The following is an 18,658-nucleotide window of genomic DNA, read 5'->3' on the forward strand; positions in this document are numbered from 1 at the left end:
TCACCAATCCATTATTTTTTTTGGGGGGGGGGGGGGGGGGGCATCTCTTTGAATATGTGTTTTTGCATTAGTAGCATAATCAAATTATACAACTGCTACAAAAACATCAGTGGAATAGGTTGTTTTAGATAGAAAACAAGGGAATTTTGTAATGAAATCAGGTATAAATCCCAAATACGGAGATCTCAATGCATATTAAATAGGTTTCAACAACCAACCCACAAGTCGACGTGCTTACTATGAAAAAAATCTGTGTGTTTCTAACAGCAGACCATCCTTGCATTCAAATGACCTACTCTTTCTATCATTAAAATAAATTTATTATTACACTAGAGGCTCTGTGTTCCTACACCATTTTACACTACAAGTACACTATAAAACGCCTGTCGGACAAGTTCCCCAAACCCTGATCTTCAGCATCCAGTCAATATTTACTCAGTCAGTCCACTGATCTGCATCTTCCTAGACACAACCATTGCTTGCATCAAGATATTTTTTGCTTTCACTAGGGAGTTCGGGATGTTCGCCAAAGCGCTGGCCCGGGGGCCGAAGTTTGCTTCAAACAAGGACAAAAAACACTGCAAATGTATAAGCATTGTTGAAAACTCAGCACTCAGCACCTGAAGACAGCTGAAGGTCCTCAGATCTCATCACTGTAAGCCAACATCTGTGTGAGAGATAACATCTCTCCTCGCATTCACATGGGCACTACCCATCTCCTGTTCCCCACTGAAATCCATTGTTTTTAAGAGCTGCCACCTTATGGCAAGCCATTTCAACATTCATTCCTGAACACTACTGTTATATATTGCAATAATTACTTGCATCTTTTCCAATATCCTAGTTGTTACTTAGTATATAGCTTTACTAGTACTATAGACCCTGTTTATCTTTATTGTTGTTAAAACATTGCTAATATTACTAGTTACAGATTTTTTATTTCCACCAGAGAAATGACAGAAGTCGATAGTGTGTGGGACTATTTTTGGTTCACCAAGAATGAAATTTAAATATTGGCGTAAAAACTGCTGCTAAAGAGCGAATACACAGCTTTAAACTATTTTAATGCACGACTTGAAGACAAGACTGACACGAAGCTATGGAGCATTCTGCCTACTTCAGAACAGACGCAGATAAAATAGTGCGGTAAGATCACATTTATTTGAATTAACTGATTATAACATTTAGCTACTCTAATTATTTGATCGGGAGAGAGAGAGCAAGAGAAGTGTGTGTATTTTATTAATAAAAGTCACGGGGCAGGGTTCACAACAAGTTAATAGTCTTATATGAATAATATTTCATTAACATTGATATTCATTATCCCTTTTACAGTATTATTCATGAGTCAAAAACCAACAATATATTTTTTTTCTTTTCACCATGTTTCCAGTTTTCTGCCTCAGGTCCAAAAAGAAATTTAAATAATGTACACACTGAAAAAACTAAATACTTTTATGGTCTATTTTCATTAGTTATTTTCAAAAGGGAAATACTGTGTGTGTTTATAGAACAGAGGTCACCTTTTTAATTCCAATTGGAGAGATGGACTTTTGTTTGTCTTTATCATTATTATGTTGTTCTATATTATTGGTTAATGTGTTACTTCTGTTTCAAACGGCAGCAATAAAAGTTTTCATGTGACTTTAATAATTTTGTGAAATTAATAAATGCATAAAAATCGTCATAATCGTAAAACCGTGATTATTTCTCAGACAATAATCGTACCAACAAAATCTATAATCGTTCCATCCCTAAGACACAGCAGACAAAAGAGCATGGCTTCGGCAACACTGCCATCTCTTTGCACGTATAGCATGACAAATAATTTACTGCACTTGAAGCTTTCTACATTTTTTTTTCAATGAAACACCCAAAACTGTATATGGCTTCATAACACATGATAGGTAAAAATTGATAGCCTGAATGCACTGTAAGTCGCTTTGGATAAAAGCGTCTGCTAAATGCATACATTTTATTTAATTTAAAATTTAATAATGAAAATAAACTATATGTTTGTACATTCAATTCTTTAGGGGACGTCGGATGGCGCTGCATGGAAACGTAATGACCAGCCATTAATTAATTTATGTACTATAACATAAAACGGCAAAATGAAAGGAAAATTCTAAAAGCAACTCATGTAAACACCTTAATCATAATATTGTCTTATTTAGAATAAGGTAAATAATTAGATTACTGATGTCCATGTAAACGTAGTCAATGTTAAAACGGCTTGCCACAGTCATCGTGCAATTTACGAGCTCAATGAAATTGCCTTCAAATATTCCCCCAGTTCGCCCATGGCAGACCCGCGGGCCAAAATATCTCCGACACGGGGCGGAACAACCCTCGGCCCCTCGCGCATGATACCGCGGTCCTTAGAATCCAAACAAAGCTCAGATTTCATTCACATGTTTCTGTGCCACATTTAGTAAGTTCTGTTGCCGGGAGCGACAATGGAACGTTCGCGGCGGCTTCGATCAATAACCACAGCGATCACGCGCGGGATCTGAAATGCACCTTTGTGTGTAAACAGGATTTCTGCGGGAACAATGTGCAGACAGCAGCCCCAGACAGCGGAGGGGTCGCTCTCTCGCTCCCTCTCTCTCGTTCACACGGAGAGACCGCGGCGCGCTGATGTTTATCCTCACCTTGCTTTACGCACTTCAGCCGGAACGGGTCTTTGCAGTGCTTGATCACGGCCAGCACATCCCTGATGGTGAGCCCCGCCACCGATGTATCGTTGACCTCTAAGAGCAGCTCGTCCTGGGACAGCTTGCCGCTTTGGATGGCCACCTTGCCCTGCTTCACCTCCCCAAAATAAGGGAAATTGCCGTTCTCGGCGCCCCCTTTCAAGTCGAACCCCAGTTCGCCCTCCTTATTCCTGGTGAGCACCGCTTCGTGGACTTTGTTCGTCCAGTGGTTCTTCTTCTTCAGACTCTTTGACATCGCTGACAATTGACGACTCGCCTACCAGTGTGCGGCTGCTGGATGGGACCTCATCCCTACCCCGGTGTGGCGTATGGCGAGTCCCGAGGCGCGTTCAGATCCTCCGCGGCTGGCCGCTGCTCGTAGTGTCCATGTTGCATGAAGTGGAGTTGCGCTGAGAGCTGCAGCAGCAGTACGCAACTGTATGGAGGAGCGCGCTCGCTTACTAGCTGACTGCCAAGTGACCCGGATGTGATGTCTAGGAGGAGGCAGGAATGCTTGTGCAAGACGAGCATGCATTCCTCAAAACAGGATTCACGTAAAAGTGTGTCTTGGACGAAAAGGGAAGGAACACGGAGAGCTGGCTCAAACGGAGGGATTATGGTGTTTTCGATTACCAAGTACATAGATTTATAAGAAAAACGTGCAAAGTATAATTTGACCCATTTTGTTTGTTTTAAGAAAAATCTTGTTGTTCATTGTAAGTTTTTATTTCCAAGTTTGTAGAATGGATCGAATCCAAGATTTGATTCAAGACAAATATATAGATTTATAAGAACAACTTGCAAATTATAATTTGAACCTGTTTTGTTTGTTTTACAAAATATAATGCTGTTCGATTGCAAGTTTATTTTATTTAAATTCAAAAACAAGTTTGTTGAATCGATCGATCCAAGACAAATATACTTAAAAGTATAATTTGATCCTATGTTTTGTTTTTTAAAACAAAACTTGTTTGATTGCAAGATTTTTGATTTCCAAGTTTGTAGAATCGATCAAGTCGAATCTAAGATTTGATTCAAGACAAATATATAGATTTATAAGAAAAACGTGCAAAGTATAATTTAATCCTATGTGTGACTTAAAAAAAAAAAAGTTTCGTGGAATCTATCAAGTCGAATCCAAGATTTAATTCAACACAGATATATCTGGATTCATAAGAAAAAAATTGCATGTTGATCCTTTATGTGTTTTCTATGTTATAAAGTAATTTTATTTTAGTAATAAGACTGGTAGTAAGCGTCACATTTTGTTAAAAACATAAAACTAAGTCTATTATTTTATGTTTTTAATAAAATGTGTTCAGCAACTGACTCCTAAATTAAACGATTATGTTTGGTATTATGATTGTCAAAAGGGTCAGTATATGACGCCTCGGGATGAGAACGGTCTGCATCTTCACATTATCTATAAAAACACTACGTTATTTGAGACTATTTATACAAAATCTGTATAAATTAAGTATAACATATTTTTTTTAATTTAATTATTTTTACCAAGATCTGTTGAGTGACTCACTTGCATGCACAGACTCTCACTAGTCGCCACCTACTGGTGTACTGACAGGAAGTGTCACTATACGAATCTCTGAATGAATCAAAAAATAAAATAATGCAAGATTCGAGTTACTTGGATCAATACACGCTACTTCTTTTCTGTTATGTGTAATCAAGGTAATGAACAAAGTCCATCTTATGTTTTACGCCTGGACAGGTCGGACCTTTGAGGAAGCTACTCTCAATTTGCATCCCATTCTTCCGATTAAAGAATCGGTTCTTTAAAGGATTTACTCATAACCAGCTAGTACTAAAGCGCATTTAGAATAGTTTGGTGAAATTTAGACAATAATTTTAAACGTATAGAGAAAACAAGAGTTTATTTTATAATGGTAAGCAAATACATAGATAAATAAATCAGTTAGATGTAGGACCATTTATCATAATTAGATCATGGAAATTATATGCAGATTAAAGTGGATAATGTGTTCGATTCAATATTGTCTGGATTAGGATTACACAGATGTTCTATTTCCAACAATAAATAGGTCTATATTTATTGCTAAACTTATTTATAACAGTTTTATGGGCACATACATTTTACTGCCAGGATATAAAAGCTACAATAAAAATGTACATTTTCATTTTACATCATTAGTTGGAATCCATTAAATAATATTACTACCACACAAGGCAACTTATTCAGCAATATAAATTGATCCTAAAAGCTATTGTGCCTTGGCACATGCAATATGCAAAAAAATATAATTACACCCATTTGCCATCTAGAAAGTACACAGAGTGGATTGAAGTTGCTAAAATAGTCATCTGTAATGTCTCACAAGCCTTTTAAATGATCCGTTATTTCCTAAGAGAAGAGGCATCATCTGTTATGTGGTTTATCAGACAGACAGAGCTGATACAAAGCTCTGATCCTGTCTGATCAGGATATTGGAGGTCCGGTGTAGTAAAGTATTGACTCTTTTGATCAGGTTCTCCATCTCTTTCCTCTTACCTTCCACTTTGTTAGCCGTCCGATTGCTCTCCCCAGGAATCTGACAGATTAGTCAAATCACTTACATTTAAATCCCAATCTTACCTTAAAATAGAGCCTGCATGGGCCACATGGACATGTGGATGATCTAATGCTGTAAAGCAGTTGTGAAGGCTGGAGATTGGTACTGTGTGGTTTTACACTTTATTGGAGGGTGTGTCACAAAACGTGAATCTAGATTTAGTGCAAATAATTTAATACAATTTAAGATGGCTTTTCAAAAGGGAAGTCATCCATTATATAAATTAGAAACAAGCTGAGAATTACGTGTGTGTATAGATAGATCAGAGTCAGTTTTTGAATTATTATTAAAAGTCAAGCCTGAACACAGGAACAATTAAGTTATACAAAATATTAAAATTCTAAAAATAAACGGGAAGCTTAATCCTTCAAGGTCTGATCTGATTTCAACCTCTTATTTAAGTTTTCTGACTCATTTTGGCTATATGGTTATAGCAATACCTATTCATTTGAGTATGTATAATTGTTTGTGTGTCTGTTTTGCACTGATGTTTTAGTGCAGTGATCCTCAGATCTGGCTCTTGATATCCACTTTCCTGCAGAGTTTAGCTCTAACCCTAATCAAACACACCTGAGTTTGCTAATCAATGTCTTGTAATTAATGTAATTAACTTTTTATGGTTTTAGTTAATTAAATTAACCCTGCTTCATACAGATTTTTATCTGTAAATACATAAATCTTTGCACCAGTTTCCCATCAGTTCTAAAGTGTAACCTAAATTCATTCAATAATTTGCCTGCCTGTTATACATGACACACTCACAACTGCCAGTGGCAAACACGTTTCAGCCTTGTCCTGTCATCGCCACAAGAGTGCAGTGTGCTTCCATGCTTTTAACAACACTGTGTGAAGCAAGAGCTCTCAGCATATTCCTGTGGGGTATATTCATTTGACATCTCATACACTTCAAAAACTCTATTTAAAGCAAAACATTTCTCAGATGTGGTTTTTGTGTGCATATGAGGGTGAAGATTGCTATTAGAAAAAAAATTATGAAATGGCCTATTGGCACAAAAAGTGAATTTTTTTTTTAAATCTTCGTTCAAGATGCTGTTATTTCAACAGCATTTTTATTAGCAAAATAGTGAATATTAGTCAACATTTGTTCCCATCCAATGAGAACCTACATTAAAGAAATGTGCATTTTAAAACCATTTTAATTTATGTTACTATCAGAAAAGACTCCTACTGAAAGCTTCTAAATGACATTACATTATACAGGTTGTCAAATCATGTATTATGTAACATGGGTATGTGAACCTAGTGCAAAAAGGATAGTTTTACAGGAATTCTGAAGAAAAATTCTTTGGTCCTTCTTAATGGATTAAAAAATGGTTCCCTTTGATCAATAAAAAGAAAAAAGAAAAAAAAAAACTGCAAAATGTTGACCTTTTGCAAAGTTCTCCATTAAAAGTTCAAGATTTGCAGGTGCAGAGGAACTAATTCATCAGCAAATTTCAGGCTCACCACAGTTTTTCCATCATTCCAATCACAGGCAAATCTGAAAACACGCACACAGGTAATGACGGCTGCGCTCAGGTTTTCAGAACTAATCTGACATGCTTGGATTCTTCCCCATTCAATTCATAGCTCTCACAGGTGTTTGGTCTCAAAAATGTCTTGCTTTCATAGTCTAGACTACTACTGAACAGATGAAAGCTGTGTGGATAAATATCAGCTGGCTCTTAATTAAAATAGCTGAAGTGGGGGGGGCACTGCAAGATTAACTGTAAGGCACATGACCTTAAAGACAGAAAGCGACAGAATGATGTTCCCCAAATCCCACTGAATGAAAAATACGCATAAAAAGGACCTGTCAAGTCAGTATCTAAAAACTGTCAAAAACTCCAGCAACAATTACAGTTGTACAAATATTTTACACAAAATGCTCTTTTTTTTTTTTCTTCCTAAAACGCACTAAAAAAAATCTAAAATGTTTGGAGAACATAAATATAAAGTTAAGTAACGCATTCAACATTCAGGTTCACTTTGACCTTCCTCCTGCTCTGGTTCTCCCAAAGATTCACATCAGGCCACTCGCAGTCACTCTGTCAAAGGCAACATTTAGTGGATAAATAAACAGTTTTGCCAAAACCATGTCGATGAATGAATTAAAAATGAATCTGTTGTGCTGCTGCTCACCAGCGAGATGGCTTGTTTTAGAAGAGCCCACAGTCCTTAAGGTTGTTTTTGATGATGACGTCAGTGACTGCATCGAAGACGAACTGCACGTTCTTGGTGTCGGTGGCGCAGGTGAAGTGGGAGTAGATCTCCTTGGTGTCCTTACTCTTATTCAGGTCCTCAAACTGACACTGAATGTAAGCGGCTGCATCCTCATACGTGCTGGATCCTTGTAGAGAGAGTCACACAATTAATATGGAGAAATACACTTAATATACTTTAAGTATATTAAGTTATAAACTAATATATAATATCATTTATATTATTTCATAATATTATAGGGGAAAATAGGATTACAATTTCTATAATATATTTCACTTTCCATACTATTTTTTATAATTAAACTAATTTAACAGAATATTAATAGGATCTCGGTATTAAAGGTGCAGTAGAAGATCTTGGAAAATGCCAACTTTAGCCTGATTGAGAGTGAGGAGTCACATGCCGATTTGGGTTGATTTGGGAGGGGTCTGAGCCGATATGCCATGATGGTAGGACACAATATCGGTTGCCAGGGGCAACGCCTTTAGAACTTCACAGAGGCGTGACTAAACATTTCAGAGCTCTTTAATTTTTGCACATTTATTATGTCGGCGGAACAGAGACGGATCTACAAATACAGAAAGAAAAGGAAGAAAGTAAAGCAATGCAAAAAGTTAGGCGAAAGAAAGGGGACCTTACAGGAACAAGCTCTCACCAAGCGCGAAACAGCGGTATTTGGAGAAGCTCTCAGGCATCCAAAATATCGACCCATGAGCTCCCTGCAGTGGCACCGAGAACTGGACCATTTACCTCCGTGCACACATATGGACATTGTGAACTATATTGTTTACGATGTAAGTCACCTTGCATTCACGCTGTTAATGGCTTTAATCTAACCAGGACATTTACATCTTGCAATCACACATTTAACTACCCTAGCCAACCCAGAACTGGTTTGTCCACTTTACAGCCCCCAACACAAAAACCTGGTACAATGTGTGTCATTGGTCTAAAATCAAATTACAACTAAACATACACAGCTTTAGCCTACATCAAAACATGTTGGAAACGTTTGTGTACATTGAATATCTCGTTACAATCTAGTGTTTACGAAACAGTGGCAGTTATTTAAGTTACTTTGTCATTTTGGTCAAGAAGTGTCTGCTAAATGCAATGTAATTACAACACGCTAAAACGCATGTGAAGAAACTTACTTTGGCCAGTACAACGCTTTTTTTCATCACCTGGAGGCTTGTAGATGGACCCAGCCACAGTAGAAAGCTTCGTAACTTTCCAAAGACTTGTGGCTTTTAAACTGTGTAGTAACTTACACCAAAAACAAGATAGTTCACAATGTCCATATATGTGCATGGAGGTAAATGGTCCAGGTCTCTGTGCCACTCCGCTGCAGGGAGCTCGTATGGGTCGATATTTTGGATGCCTGAGAGCTTCTCCAAACACCGCTGTTTGTACCGCTTGGTGTAACCTAAAAAACTGTATTCCATTGTTCCTTTGTGTTCCATATGTATCGTGTGAGGTACTGGAGCCGTTTTTAACGCAGCAGTAACTTCCAGGCATGGTAAAACAGTGCAGAATTGCGAGAACCTCCTCTACTACAGAGTTAACAACACACGTAAACAATCATCTTTCGCCGCCGGTATCCTGTCAACATGGCGGAGACTGTGATATCGAGGGGAGGGGCTCTGTGCTATGACGACAACTCCTCACTCTCAATAGCACTGAAAGCGACGTTGTCCAAAGCCACGCCCCCTGAATGCACACACAGACCAGACAGAACGAGCGTTCTGATTGGACGAACATTTCTTGGTCCTATGCCTTCAACAGAATATATAAATACACAAATATATTTAGACCACTTAACTAAATGATCGGGATGTGAAGAGACTTTCAACAAGCGTAACAAAAAAAATTTCTGAAGGCAATCACCTATTCAACCTTTAAAATAATACTGATATATACATATCTATAATATATACTATTTTAGGCATTTGTGTTATTTAGATACATAAAAAAATGAGTTTATAGACACTGAATGGTTATTCTGAGGTAAATGTATATTACGTTGCAATGTTTACAAGCTTTACACGTTTTCCGCAGTTTGAAACACTGAATGAGCTTTTACACAAGACATTTCAGTAAGTTGTACAGTAGGCTCTCCTATAAAATAGTCTATCTTTTGATGTTAATTCGTGTTTATTATGTACTATAGTAAAGAGGAAGATTAAATGAGTTCTCTTGCCACTTGAACTGAGGCGCTAAAGTGATCTTGCCTGCTGCATTAGAGCGCGCCAAAAACAAAACTGTATTTATTGTTTGAATTTCGTTATGAGTTTGGAATAATTTTAAAGCTGATTCTTTATTAAAAAATAAAGCACTAAGCTTTTTTGATTACTGGACGGCAAGTGCGCTTCAATTAATATGAAGTTCACGCATTAACAGATATTGTATATAAGATATTATATTATACTGATATTGCCAATATCCACACAGCTGACAGCTTAACCTGTTGTTGCTGGTTTTCTGCACTGTCACGTCACACGTCTCCGTCATTTTGATCTCTCTCGCACTGTACAATTGAGCTGCGTTTAGCAGGTGTGTGACAGCAGAGATGAGGACTGTTTGAAACTTTTATTTTTCCCACTAAAACTTTGATGTGCACACGTTTAAAACGTGAACATAACAAAAGATGTGATCACAAAACAATTAGGAAAAAAGGCATTGCATGTAAATATTTAAGTAATAACACGTAAATATATATAGTCACCAGTGGCGAACTCAGCAAAAATGTCACTCTCAAATTAATTTTTGGTCGCAAATCTTTTTTTGTTACAGTCTAGTGCCCTGAATGTTGTCTGTTTTGCTCAATTTTGCCTACCAAAATATAAAAACAAAGCAGAACCGTTTCATTTCTTAATGCATGTTTTGAACGAATTGGATGAATCATTAGGCTCATTAGATTTGAAGCGGCGCTGCACAGATCCATCTTTTTATGACATCAAAAGTACCGCAAGAACGATTCAAAAGCTTGCAGTCTCATCTGCTCTCTATAGACCTCGCGGTACTTTGATGTCATATACAGATCGATCTGATGGTGATGATCCGCTTCAAGTCGAACAAGCCTATTGATTCAATGGACCATTCATAAAGAGAACCATTTACTTTACTCTTGAATGAATCAGCCATTTGAATGAATCAAATGATTGACTCAATCAATGACTTAATCATTACGACATTAACCACCACCTACTGGCAGTTTTAGTTCATTATTTAGAGTATCATTTCAATCAAGAAATAATTTCATATTCCGATAGTAACGGTAATAATAAAAACATTAAATGTATAGTTCACTCACCCAAAAATGAAAATTTAGTCATCATTTACACACCCTCATGGGCCAAAAGAGTATGTGTAATAAATTATCAAAATATTTATTTTTAATGTCTATTTGATGTTTTACACAATGATTTTGTCTTATTTGTCTATAATACAAAATATTCTATAAAATACTATAAAATATTACTATACAAACTGTACTTAAAATAAATAAATGGGAATCAGGAATTTTTGTTCATACCAGTATACTCTGGGAAACAAATAGTAAGCGGGCTTTTTTTTATCTTTTCTTCAAACAGATCCTTCTTGTTGAGAAACAGGATGATGGAAGTGTCCGTGAACCACTTGTTGTTGCAGATGCTGTCAAACAGCTTCATACTCTCATGCATTCGGTTCTAAAAGATGAGAAAGAAAGCACTGTTTGGGAGGAACTTTAAAAGCCAAAGTTTCTGTTTCGTGACACACTTGATGCTGACACTGAAAGAGATCTTGTTTGAGCACTCACCATTTCCTCATCTTCAGCCAGGACGAGGTCATAGTCGCTGAGAGACACGCAGAAGATGATGGAGGTCACTCCCTCAAAACAGTGGATCCATTTCTTCCTCTCAGATCTCTGGCCGCCCACATCAAACATTCTGAAAGTACAGGAGATGTGGGTGGTGAGACGCAATGACATTTACTAGGAATTTTGGTAAATACTGGTTTAATCTATGTATGATTTTGATCAGACAATCTTATCCAACATAGACTATGATAAAAAGTAGTACATAAACAGATGACTTAACTGAAAGTGGTCACATGAATCATGCGCACCTCAGAAGTCACACTCTTTTAGGTATTACACGTCTCAAAAAAAAAAAAAAAAAACATTTTTTATTATCAGTTAAAGCATGGATGGCAATACTTACTTGAAGTGAAGGTCCTTGAAAGTGAAGTGGGTCTCTACAATACCAGTTGTCTTCACCCTGGTCCTCAGGACATCTTGCTGAGTTGGGACATAGGAAGAACTGGATATTCTGTCCAAGTCATTAAGGTAGCTAGAGAGGGAAATACACAGTTCAGCCGATTAGAAAAGTTATTCAAACTCTATTTAATGACTTAAAGGTGAAATTATTTAAACAGGTTGCGTTACGGGCATCCCAGAGTTTGAATCCCTGGTCAAGGACCTTTCCCGATCCCACCCCCTCTACGCTTCCCGTCAGATCTAAACTGTCATATCATTATTATGGCAAATAAAAAAGAAAACAAAAATAAATTTAACAAAAATAGGCATTTTTTAATCAGTTCTGTGACTTTAAGTGAAAAAGAAAATTTGGTGAATTTAATACAAATGAACCAAGGTTCTGATTTTCCAGCTCTTTGAGGTTTTGTTTTTTCAGATTTTTTAATTTGGTGTTTTTTTCACACTCAATACGGTGTTATTGCATGTTTATTATAATGTACTACAATACGGAGGTGCTGATAGTTGCCACTATTTGCAATAAGTGGTAAAAACAGCAGAAAACCCTGTTATTTTAGCGTAGTGTAAATATAATCTATAGCTATAGTAGATATTGGCACTTAATGTAAACAGCATCTAATTGCACTGCACAATCTCATGAATAATTGCAACCACAGTTAATACATTATAACACTTCAATTCATTACTACACTATGCATTATAATCATTTACAGCAAGATATAATTTATTACACAGTCCATTATAAGGCATCATACCCTTTAATAACCTTTAATACATAAAAGCTTTAAGTAAAGTGTTCCCATGTAGACTTCTTTCAAAAACATTAAAATAATCCTACAGACCCCAAATTCTGAAGAGCAGCAAATTCCTTCTAAATTTGGTTTTCCTATACATCTCATTTTTATTATGTCATAAAGTTGTCTATTGTGAATACGTCTTATTCATCTGGGTTGTATGCAAAAGGTAAGGGTTCACAGCATGCTTGGAGAACACAGGACAAATTTGCATTTTTGAAAAGTTTGCATAAAGGATATTTGAATCATGGACCATAATGGATGGAATAACGTCAATAATAACTCAATGTAAACGCAATGTCCACACACAGTGCACGAACCATTGACGTGTTCAGCAGCCACAGTGGAAATGGAGCTGGATTATGTGGATAGCCCAAAAGTCATTATGTGGGAAACGGGCTCTGGAGAGAAAAAAAAAAAAAGGCAAAAAAGCGAAAAGACGCTCACTATGAAGCCGAGTCATTGAGCTGGTACTCTCTGGAGCGACTGAAGCAAGCCTGAACACCACCATCCTTCCACAGCCGCTGGATGATTCCTGACAGCTCGCTCGTCATGTATCCCTCATCTGCAGAGCCGGCCAGCACAAACAGCTGCCTTGCATCATCCTGCAAAACAGCCAATCCAAAGCATCTTGATTTCCTTTTTAATGCTTTAGCATTACATATATAAGTGACCTGCATTTAACCCTACTTTACGTTAAAACAGCAGCACTTACAGCCCGCCCAGGATCCGCAAAGTCAATCTTCAGACGTCCCATGGCCCTTATGATGGCGATGATGGACTGGATAGTGTTGCTGTAGACCACGGCTCTGAACTGTTTGCACTCTTCCTCTGAGTAGCCTGCTTCATGGATGATTCTGTAGGAGAAAAGACAATGGCATTAATTCAAGTAATAAAGCTAATAGTTTCTGGCAAGTAAATCCGTGCTGAGCCCAAAAAAAAAAAAAAGTGAAGATATCACTACATCTGCCCTGGTGCTTAATTATAATGACTCTGAAGATGTATGCTCAAAAGTTATAAATGCCTGACAAATGCAGGGAAGTCCCTTAATAAGCCATGTCCACAATCAAAGGATTATGTCATTCACATTTCATCTAAATAAACACTGCTATCACTTACATCCTGCGTGATTTCTAAACATTACAAAACTAGGATGACATAATAGGGGTTGAAACTTACTTCATCTGTTTGACAATTGTACTCTTTCCAGATTCACCAGCCCCTGCAAGAGAAAAACAGAGCGTGTTAGCCAGATGGACACGCACCCAAACATTCCAGATCCTTCCCTTCTCCATAAAAGAGTATGAGGATCTGACTCTGAACGATCAAGCATTCGTGGCTTCTGCCAGCTCAGCAAAAGTATTTGTTGGTATCAGATTGAGCGGGAGGTTCTTGTGATTTCACCACAAGTAATAACTGGGTGAGGAGAAGACATCATCAACTTAAAACTTGAAATTATATTGTCACGTGCATCCTTGCCACTCATGATGACAAACAAGTGATATCAAAATATAGGGAAGTGGGGAAAAAAACGGATGTCATGGGAAACCAACAATGTATGAAACTGAGGCTATATAGGCTCATTAAGTGGATATTTGACTCCCCTGTATGCTAACAAGATGAAAAAAGCAACTGGCTTCAACAGTCAGCAGTGATGTGAGGAAGTGTGTAGGTGTTAATCTTAAAGGATTAATTAAACATCACCTCACTGTAATGGGATTACAGACAGGCTTGTGTAAACAGATTAACTATATGTTTAGATGAGTATGTCAGCGCAGGTTTGAAGACAGGCGGGGGCTATAAAAAGATGATTTGAGGCTGTCAAATGTGTTAAATTGTTTTAATATATTTAAGATATTATTCATACATTTTCAAAAATAATACACTATAGTTCAAAAGTTTGGGGACAGATGTTTCTGTTTTGATGTTCTTGAGAAATTTTATGCTCACTAAGGCTGCAATAATTTCATCTAAGTAAACAGTAATATTGTTAATATTGTGTAGCATTATATTATTATAATTATATTATTTAATATATAGACAAAATATAAATAAACTAATTTTATATTATAATAATATATATATTTATTTATTTAAATCGGCGGTCCCTGGTATGTAAAAAAGTTTGAAAACCCCAAAGTGTTTTCAACTAAAATTCTGCCATTTCAGAAAAAGGCTGGCTGGTCTTTAATGTACCTACATTCAGGAAAATCTCAATACTCCCATACAAGTTCATCCGCCTTCTGTGAGACTAGAGTTCATCCGTTCACCGAGCGAACGTTTCAATTAACCAGGACGTCTTTCTCTTAATCCCAAAGCACAAACACAGCAATTAGGCCACATCAGCATCTCTCTCACAGATTTAAACCCTACCGCGAAGAGACCAAACACAAGAGCACTGCATTTACCCCAGAGACCCCACAAAACTCCCACATCACTTGATGAAAGGCTTGCACCACCTAATGTTCATCCACGCTATTAATTGTCCTCCAAAAAAAAGCCATGCTTCCTGAAATATCAAACCGTTCATTAAAAATCATCAATAGTTTCAGTTGTCAAAGAGTTTCAAAGATTCAAAATGTCAAATTTCAAGCAAAATGCAGAATTTTTAAATGGAAACCTCAATTTAAAAATTGGGAATTTCGCACAAATTTCTCCCCACAGATTTCATATTGGGTTTGAGTTTTTTCATGCAAATTAAATGATGCTGACTAACAACTGCATGCGCTGTACCTCACAAAGTCTACATTTTTGACAGTTGAGAATGGACTTTTTGCTGACTAGGCCTACATTTGGTAAATGTGATCATATAAAAATTAAATAAAAATTAAATAAATAAAATAATTTAAAATTAATAAATGTGATCATATATTACCAACAAGACTGCAGACACTGAAGTTTTGCAAAATTTCAGAAAAATTCTGCTTCCAAAAAATTTATCGTTCTCTGTCAAAAGTGTGCCGCTTAATGCATCTGTTTGTCAATGCGATGAATTTTCGTGAAAACTTATGCGTCACGGTCAAATCGGACAGATTATATTTTAAAATTATGCCGGCATAATGTCCCACTAAATTTAGCAGAGCAATGGTAAATGTTACCACGCCTATATAAATCCTTTTGAGATTAAACCTTTCAAATTGAAGCTAGAAAACTGTTTAAGATGGTAGGCCAAACCCATTCCTTATGTTAGGGGTTGGTTCAAATCCTTAAACATAAGCATTGGCAATTATATAGATGCTTGCTTTATTCTAAGATGCATCAATCCAAGTTTCTGATGCCATGCACTGAATTTGACTCCCAAAGCACTGGTTTCACCTTTTGTTTGGTCTCCTGCGGCTGCGTTTATGATGCTGTAATTTGAACTGGCTCTTTGGTTCCTGGGCAACCAACAACAACTGCCTGAGACACACGATAAACACGCTCTACACTGTAAAGACATGCTCGTCTTCACAGAATTACAACATCTTGATATGCATTTGTGATGCTCATTGACTTTTGTGACACTAAATTCTTTGAATAACCACCCATTAAGGTACTTTCCCTTCACAGCAGTGGATTTATTTTTAGCAACAACCCTGACAGTCACCATTTGTCCCCTCTATAGTCTAAACAGGAACTCCAGTCTGTTTTACAGCAGGCGTTGGGACATATGCTGTTGATCCGAAATGCCAAAAAGCAAACAAAGCCAAGAAAAGCGGCACACAGAGGGCGTATAATGAATCAGCACATAGGGGAAACCCAGTTAACTAGATAATTAGATGCCAATTCCCTAAAGTTTGATGGCGTAAGGGCAGGATTTATGTCCTCTAACAATTTACACAGCAAGAGGACAAAGACAATAAATGGATAATTAAATGGCCAGATCCAAGCTAAAAAGTTGACCATGATTGTTTGCAAGGGAACTGGCATACCAATGCTCTTTGAAATGAATAAACCTGCATGTAAACAGCACCAAGTGCTTCTCTTTAGGGAGTTTGTGACATTTCTGTAAAACAAATAGTGTTTAAGCTGCACACACCATCAATAATCAAGAAAAGCAAACAAATGTTTCAAGCACCACAAGTGAATAAATTATTCGGCTTCATCACTCATTGTCCACAAAAAATGCTCGCACACAAATACTGGAAAAGTACCAAAGAAACATGCAAAACAGGAATCGGAAACTGAGAAACAAGTGGCCTCTATGCAAATCACTATGAATTAACAAGTCGACTGCTTTAAGATAACAGAAGGAAAAAAAATCAACATATTGTTTATAAGATGCAACTGTATTAAATTTTAAGACTGCAGATATGAAAATTTTATAGCCAAAAGCTAAATAAACAAGGGGCTTTTTTAAATAATAATAAATTCTAAAAAGATAAGATTCAAGAATTGTATTCGTCACATACACAATTATACAGAGCATATATAACCAGCAGTGGAATGCAAGTATAACCGCGTGGTCTAAATGCAAATAAGTAAATAAATGAACAATATCTGCGGATTAAATATATTTTTTTATTTACTCTAGATTATTTAAGGGCTGTGTGTTAAAAACCGACACAAGTAATAAATCAAATTAATCACGCATTCAAGTTTAAGACTTTCCAGACTCATGATATTTCTCTTTAAACCCATTTTATCATCATCCTCTCCAGTTTACTCCAAACAGGCATCCAGCAGGACCCTCCATATGCACAAGCTCACTGATCATAATTGGATGAGGTTTAGGGTAATCGATCAGATCCATCTCAACTCGGATTAAATTAGATTAAACTAGTCTTTTGTTGGCTGGATTAGCAGAGAGCCGTTTGCGTCTAACTGGCCACTCTGTGAGTATGCAAACCAGTAACGTTACTTCGAAGAGCTCAATGCCAAAATAAAAGACAGAAAACAGGCAAATAAAAACTTTTACGCTAGAATCATAAACTAAACCTTTAAAAAAACGGTGTTAAATGTGATACAGTTAACTGAGTGGATTAGCTTCACATGCTAACCGAGACACCAGCGCGGTGACGTTACGTTAACTACAGAAATAAATTTCTAGAGTCCATAAATATGCGCTTGACTTACTTATTCTCCACTCATGGCTTATTGACATATTTAATCAAGTGCTGAAATGTCTAATATGTGCCATTAAGTGCACTTTAATGGACTTATTGATCCACTAGCGGAGCGGCTAACTCACCCAGCAGCAGCAGCTTGACCTCTCGCGACGCTCGCTCTCCATCATCGCGCAGATTTTTGTCAATCATTTTACTTCTCTCCTGGGCGCTCTTGTCGTCTGAGCTCAGGGTGCACCCCATCTTTCCGGAGTTTCAAACTATATAAGAAGGCGAAGAAGCTAAATGCGAGGAGTAAAGAAATATCATGCACAATTGGTTAAACGTTATTCTTTGACGTAGCCACCGCGACGTCTCACGCCCAGCTCTCTCTTCTCTCTCTCACAACGCGCAGTCTCTTCAAACTCGAGTTTTCCCAGCGCTTGGAGTTTCTCAAGTTAAATAAAAATGGAGGGTGTCCGTAATCAGTCGAGTGTCTTGACGGCCATGATGTTTGATTAAAAATAACCTAAAAATTGAGTCATTAACGCACAGTCTCACGCTCCGCGTCGCCCACTGCTGATAAAGTGGCGAACAGATCCACCAGATCGCTGGAGTTTCCTGTTTCTTTTCATACATAAATCCCCCTCCTCGGCCGCGCGCCTGGAATGCACGTGCACGTGCATGTGTACGCGAGGCTGCGCGCATATTGATCCCAGGTAGCTCTGAAGTCAGATTTTCAGTTTACTGTTCAAAAGAAAAAATAATACTTTTCATGACATTTCTGAAAAGCTTAAAACGCTTTCAGAATGCATCATATTTTAAAAATATTTTATTTTGTAATTATTTACATTAATTTAGCTAAAAAAAAAAAAACATAATACACACTAGTTATTCATTATTTAATGAAATGTAAATAGTACTTTATTTTCACGATTTATATATTATTAATTATACATTTATTTGAATACAAATCATAATATTTTATTTATTTGTATTTTTATATTCATTAAAATAATTTATGCATCAACAGTTATATATTATTTAATTAATGAGATTTCTGAAAAGCTTATTAATA

General features: G+C 36.9%; 2 protein-coding genes across 7 annotated transcripts in view; both read right to left on the bottom strand.

Annotated features, from left to right (window-relative positions):
* The window catches only part of LOC132125077 (membrane-associated guanylate kinase, WW and PDZ domain-containing protein 2-like), an 88,795-nt gene extending 85,272 nt beyond the window's left edge, over nucleotides 1-3,523 (bottom strand). For 4 of the 6 annotated variants that reach the window (XM_059536295.1, XM_059536297.1, XM_059536296.1 and 1 more), the window contains exon 1: nucleotides 2,655-3,523. In XM_059536295.1, the coding sequence (XP_059392278.1) occupies nucleotides 2,655-2,952 (298 nt within the window). In that variant the 5' untranslated portion in view covers nucleotides 2,953-3,523. The remainder of the gene's footprint in view (nucleotides 1-2,654) is intronic. The other 2 variants (XM_059536298.1, XM_059536294.1) reach the window with 2 other exon arrangements.
* Nucleotides 3,524-6,326: 2,803 nt separating this feature from the next.
* On the bottom strand, nucleotides 6,327-18,201 carry LOC132125509 (guanine nucleotide-binding protein G(i) subunit alpha-1-like). The gene is made up of 9 exons (XM_059536951.1): nucleotides 17,727-18,201; nucleotides 13,736-13,778; nucleotides 13,272-13,413; nucleotides 13,004-13,161; nucleotides 11,710-11,838; nucleotides 11,307-11,436; nucleotides 11,043-11,196; nucleotides 7,439-7,634; nucleotides 6,327-7,332 (listed from the first exon to the last, which is right to left on the bottom strand). The coding sequence occupies exons 1-8, from the start codon at nucleotides 17,842-17,844 to the stop codon at nucleotides 7,444-7,446; spliced, it is 1,065 nt and encodes a 354-aa protein (XP_059392934.1). The 5' UTR covers nucleotides 17,845-18,201; the 3' UTR covers nucleotides 6,327-7,332; nucleotides 7,439-7,443.
* Between the last annotated feature and the right edge of the window lie 457 nt (nucleotides 18,202-18,658).

The sequence above is a fragment of the Carassius carassius genome, chromosome 43 (assembly GCF_963082965.1).
Source record: "Carassius carassius chromosome 43, fCarCar2.1, whole genome shotgun sequence".
NCBI lineage: Eukaryota > Metazoa > Chordata > Actinopteri > Cypriniformes > Cyprinidae > Carassius > Carassius carassius.

Bases quoted from the DNA above. Each gene is read 5' to 3' on its own strand.
- LOC132125509 (XM_059536951.1), bottom strand. From the start codon at position 17,844: ATGGGGTGCACCCTGAGCTCAGACGACAAGAGCGCCCAGGAGAGAAGT. The intron at 13,414-13,735 runs GTAAGTTTCAAC...TTTCTCCTACAG, and splicing joins ACAATTGTCAAACAGATGAA to AATCATCCATGAAGCAGGCT. The intron at 11,437-11,709 runs GTAAGTATTGCC...CTGTACTTTCAG, and splicing joins TTCAAGGACCTTCACTTCAA to AATGTTTGATGTGGGCGGCC.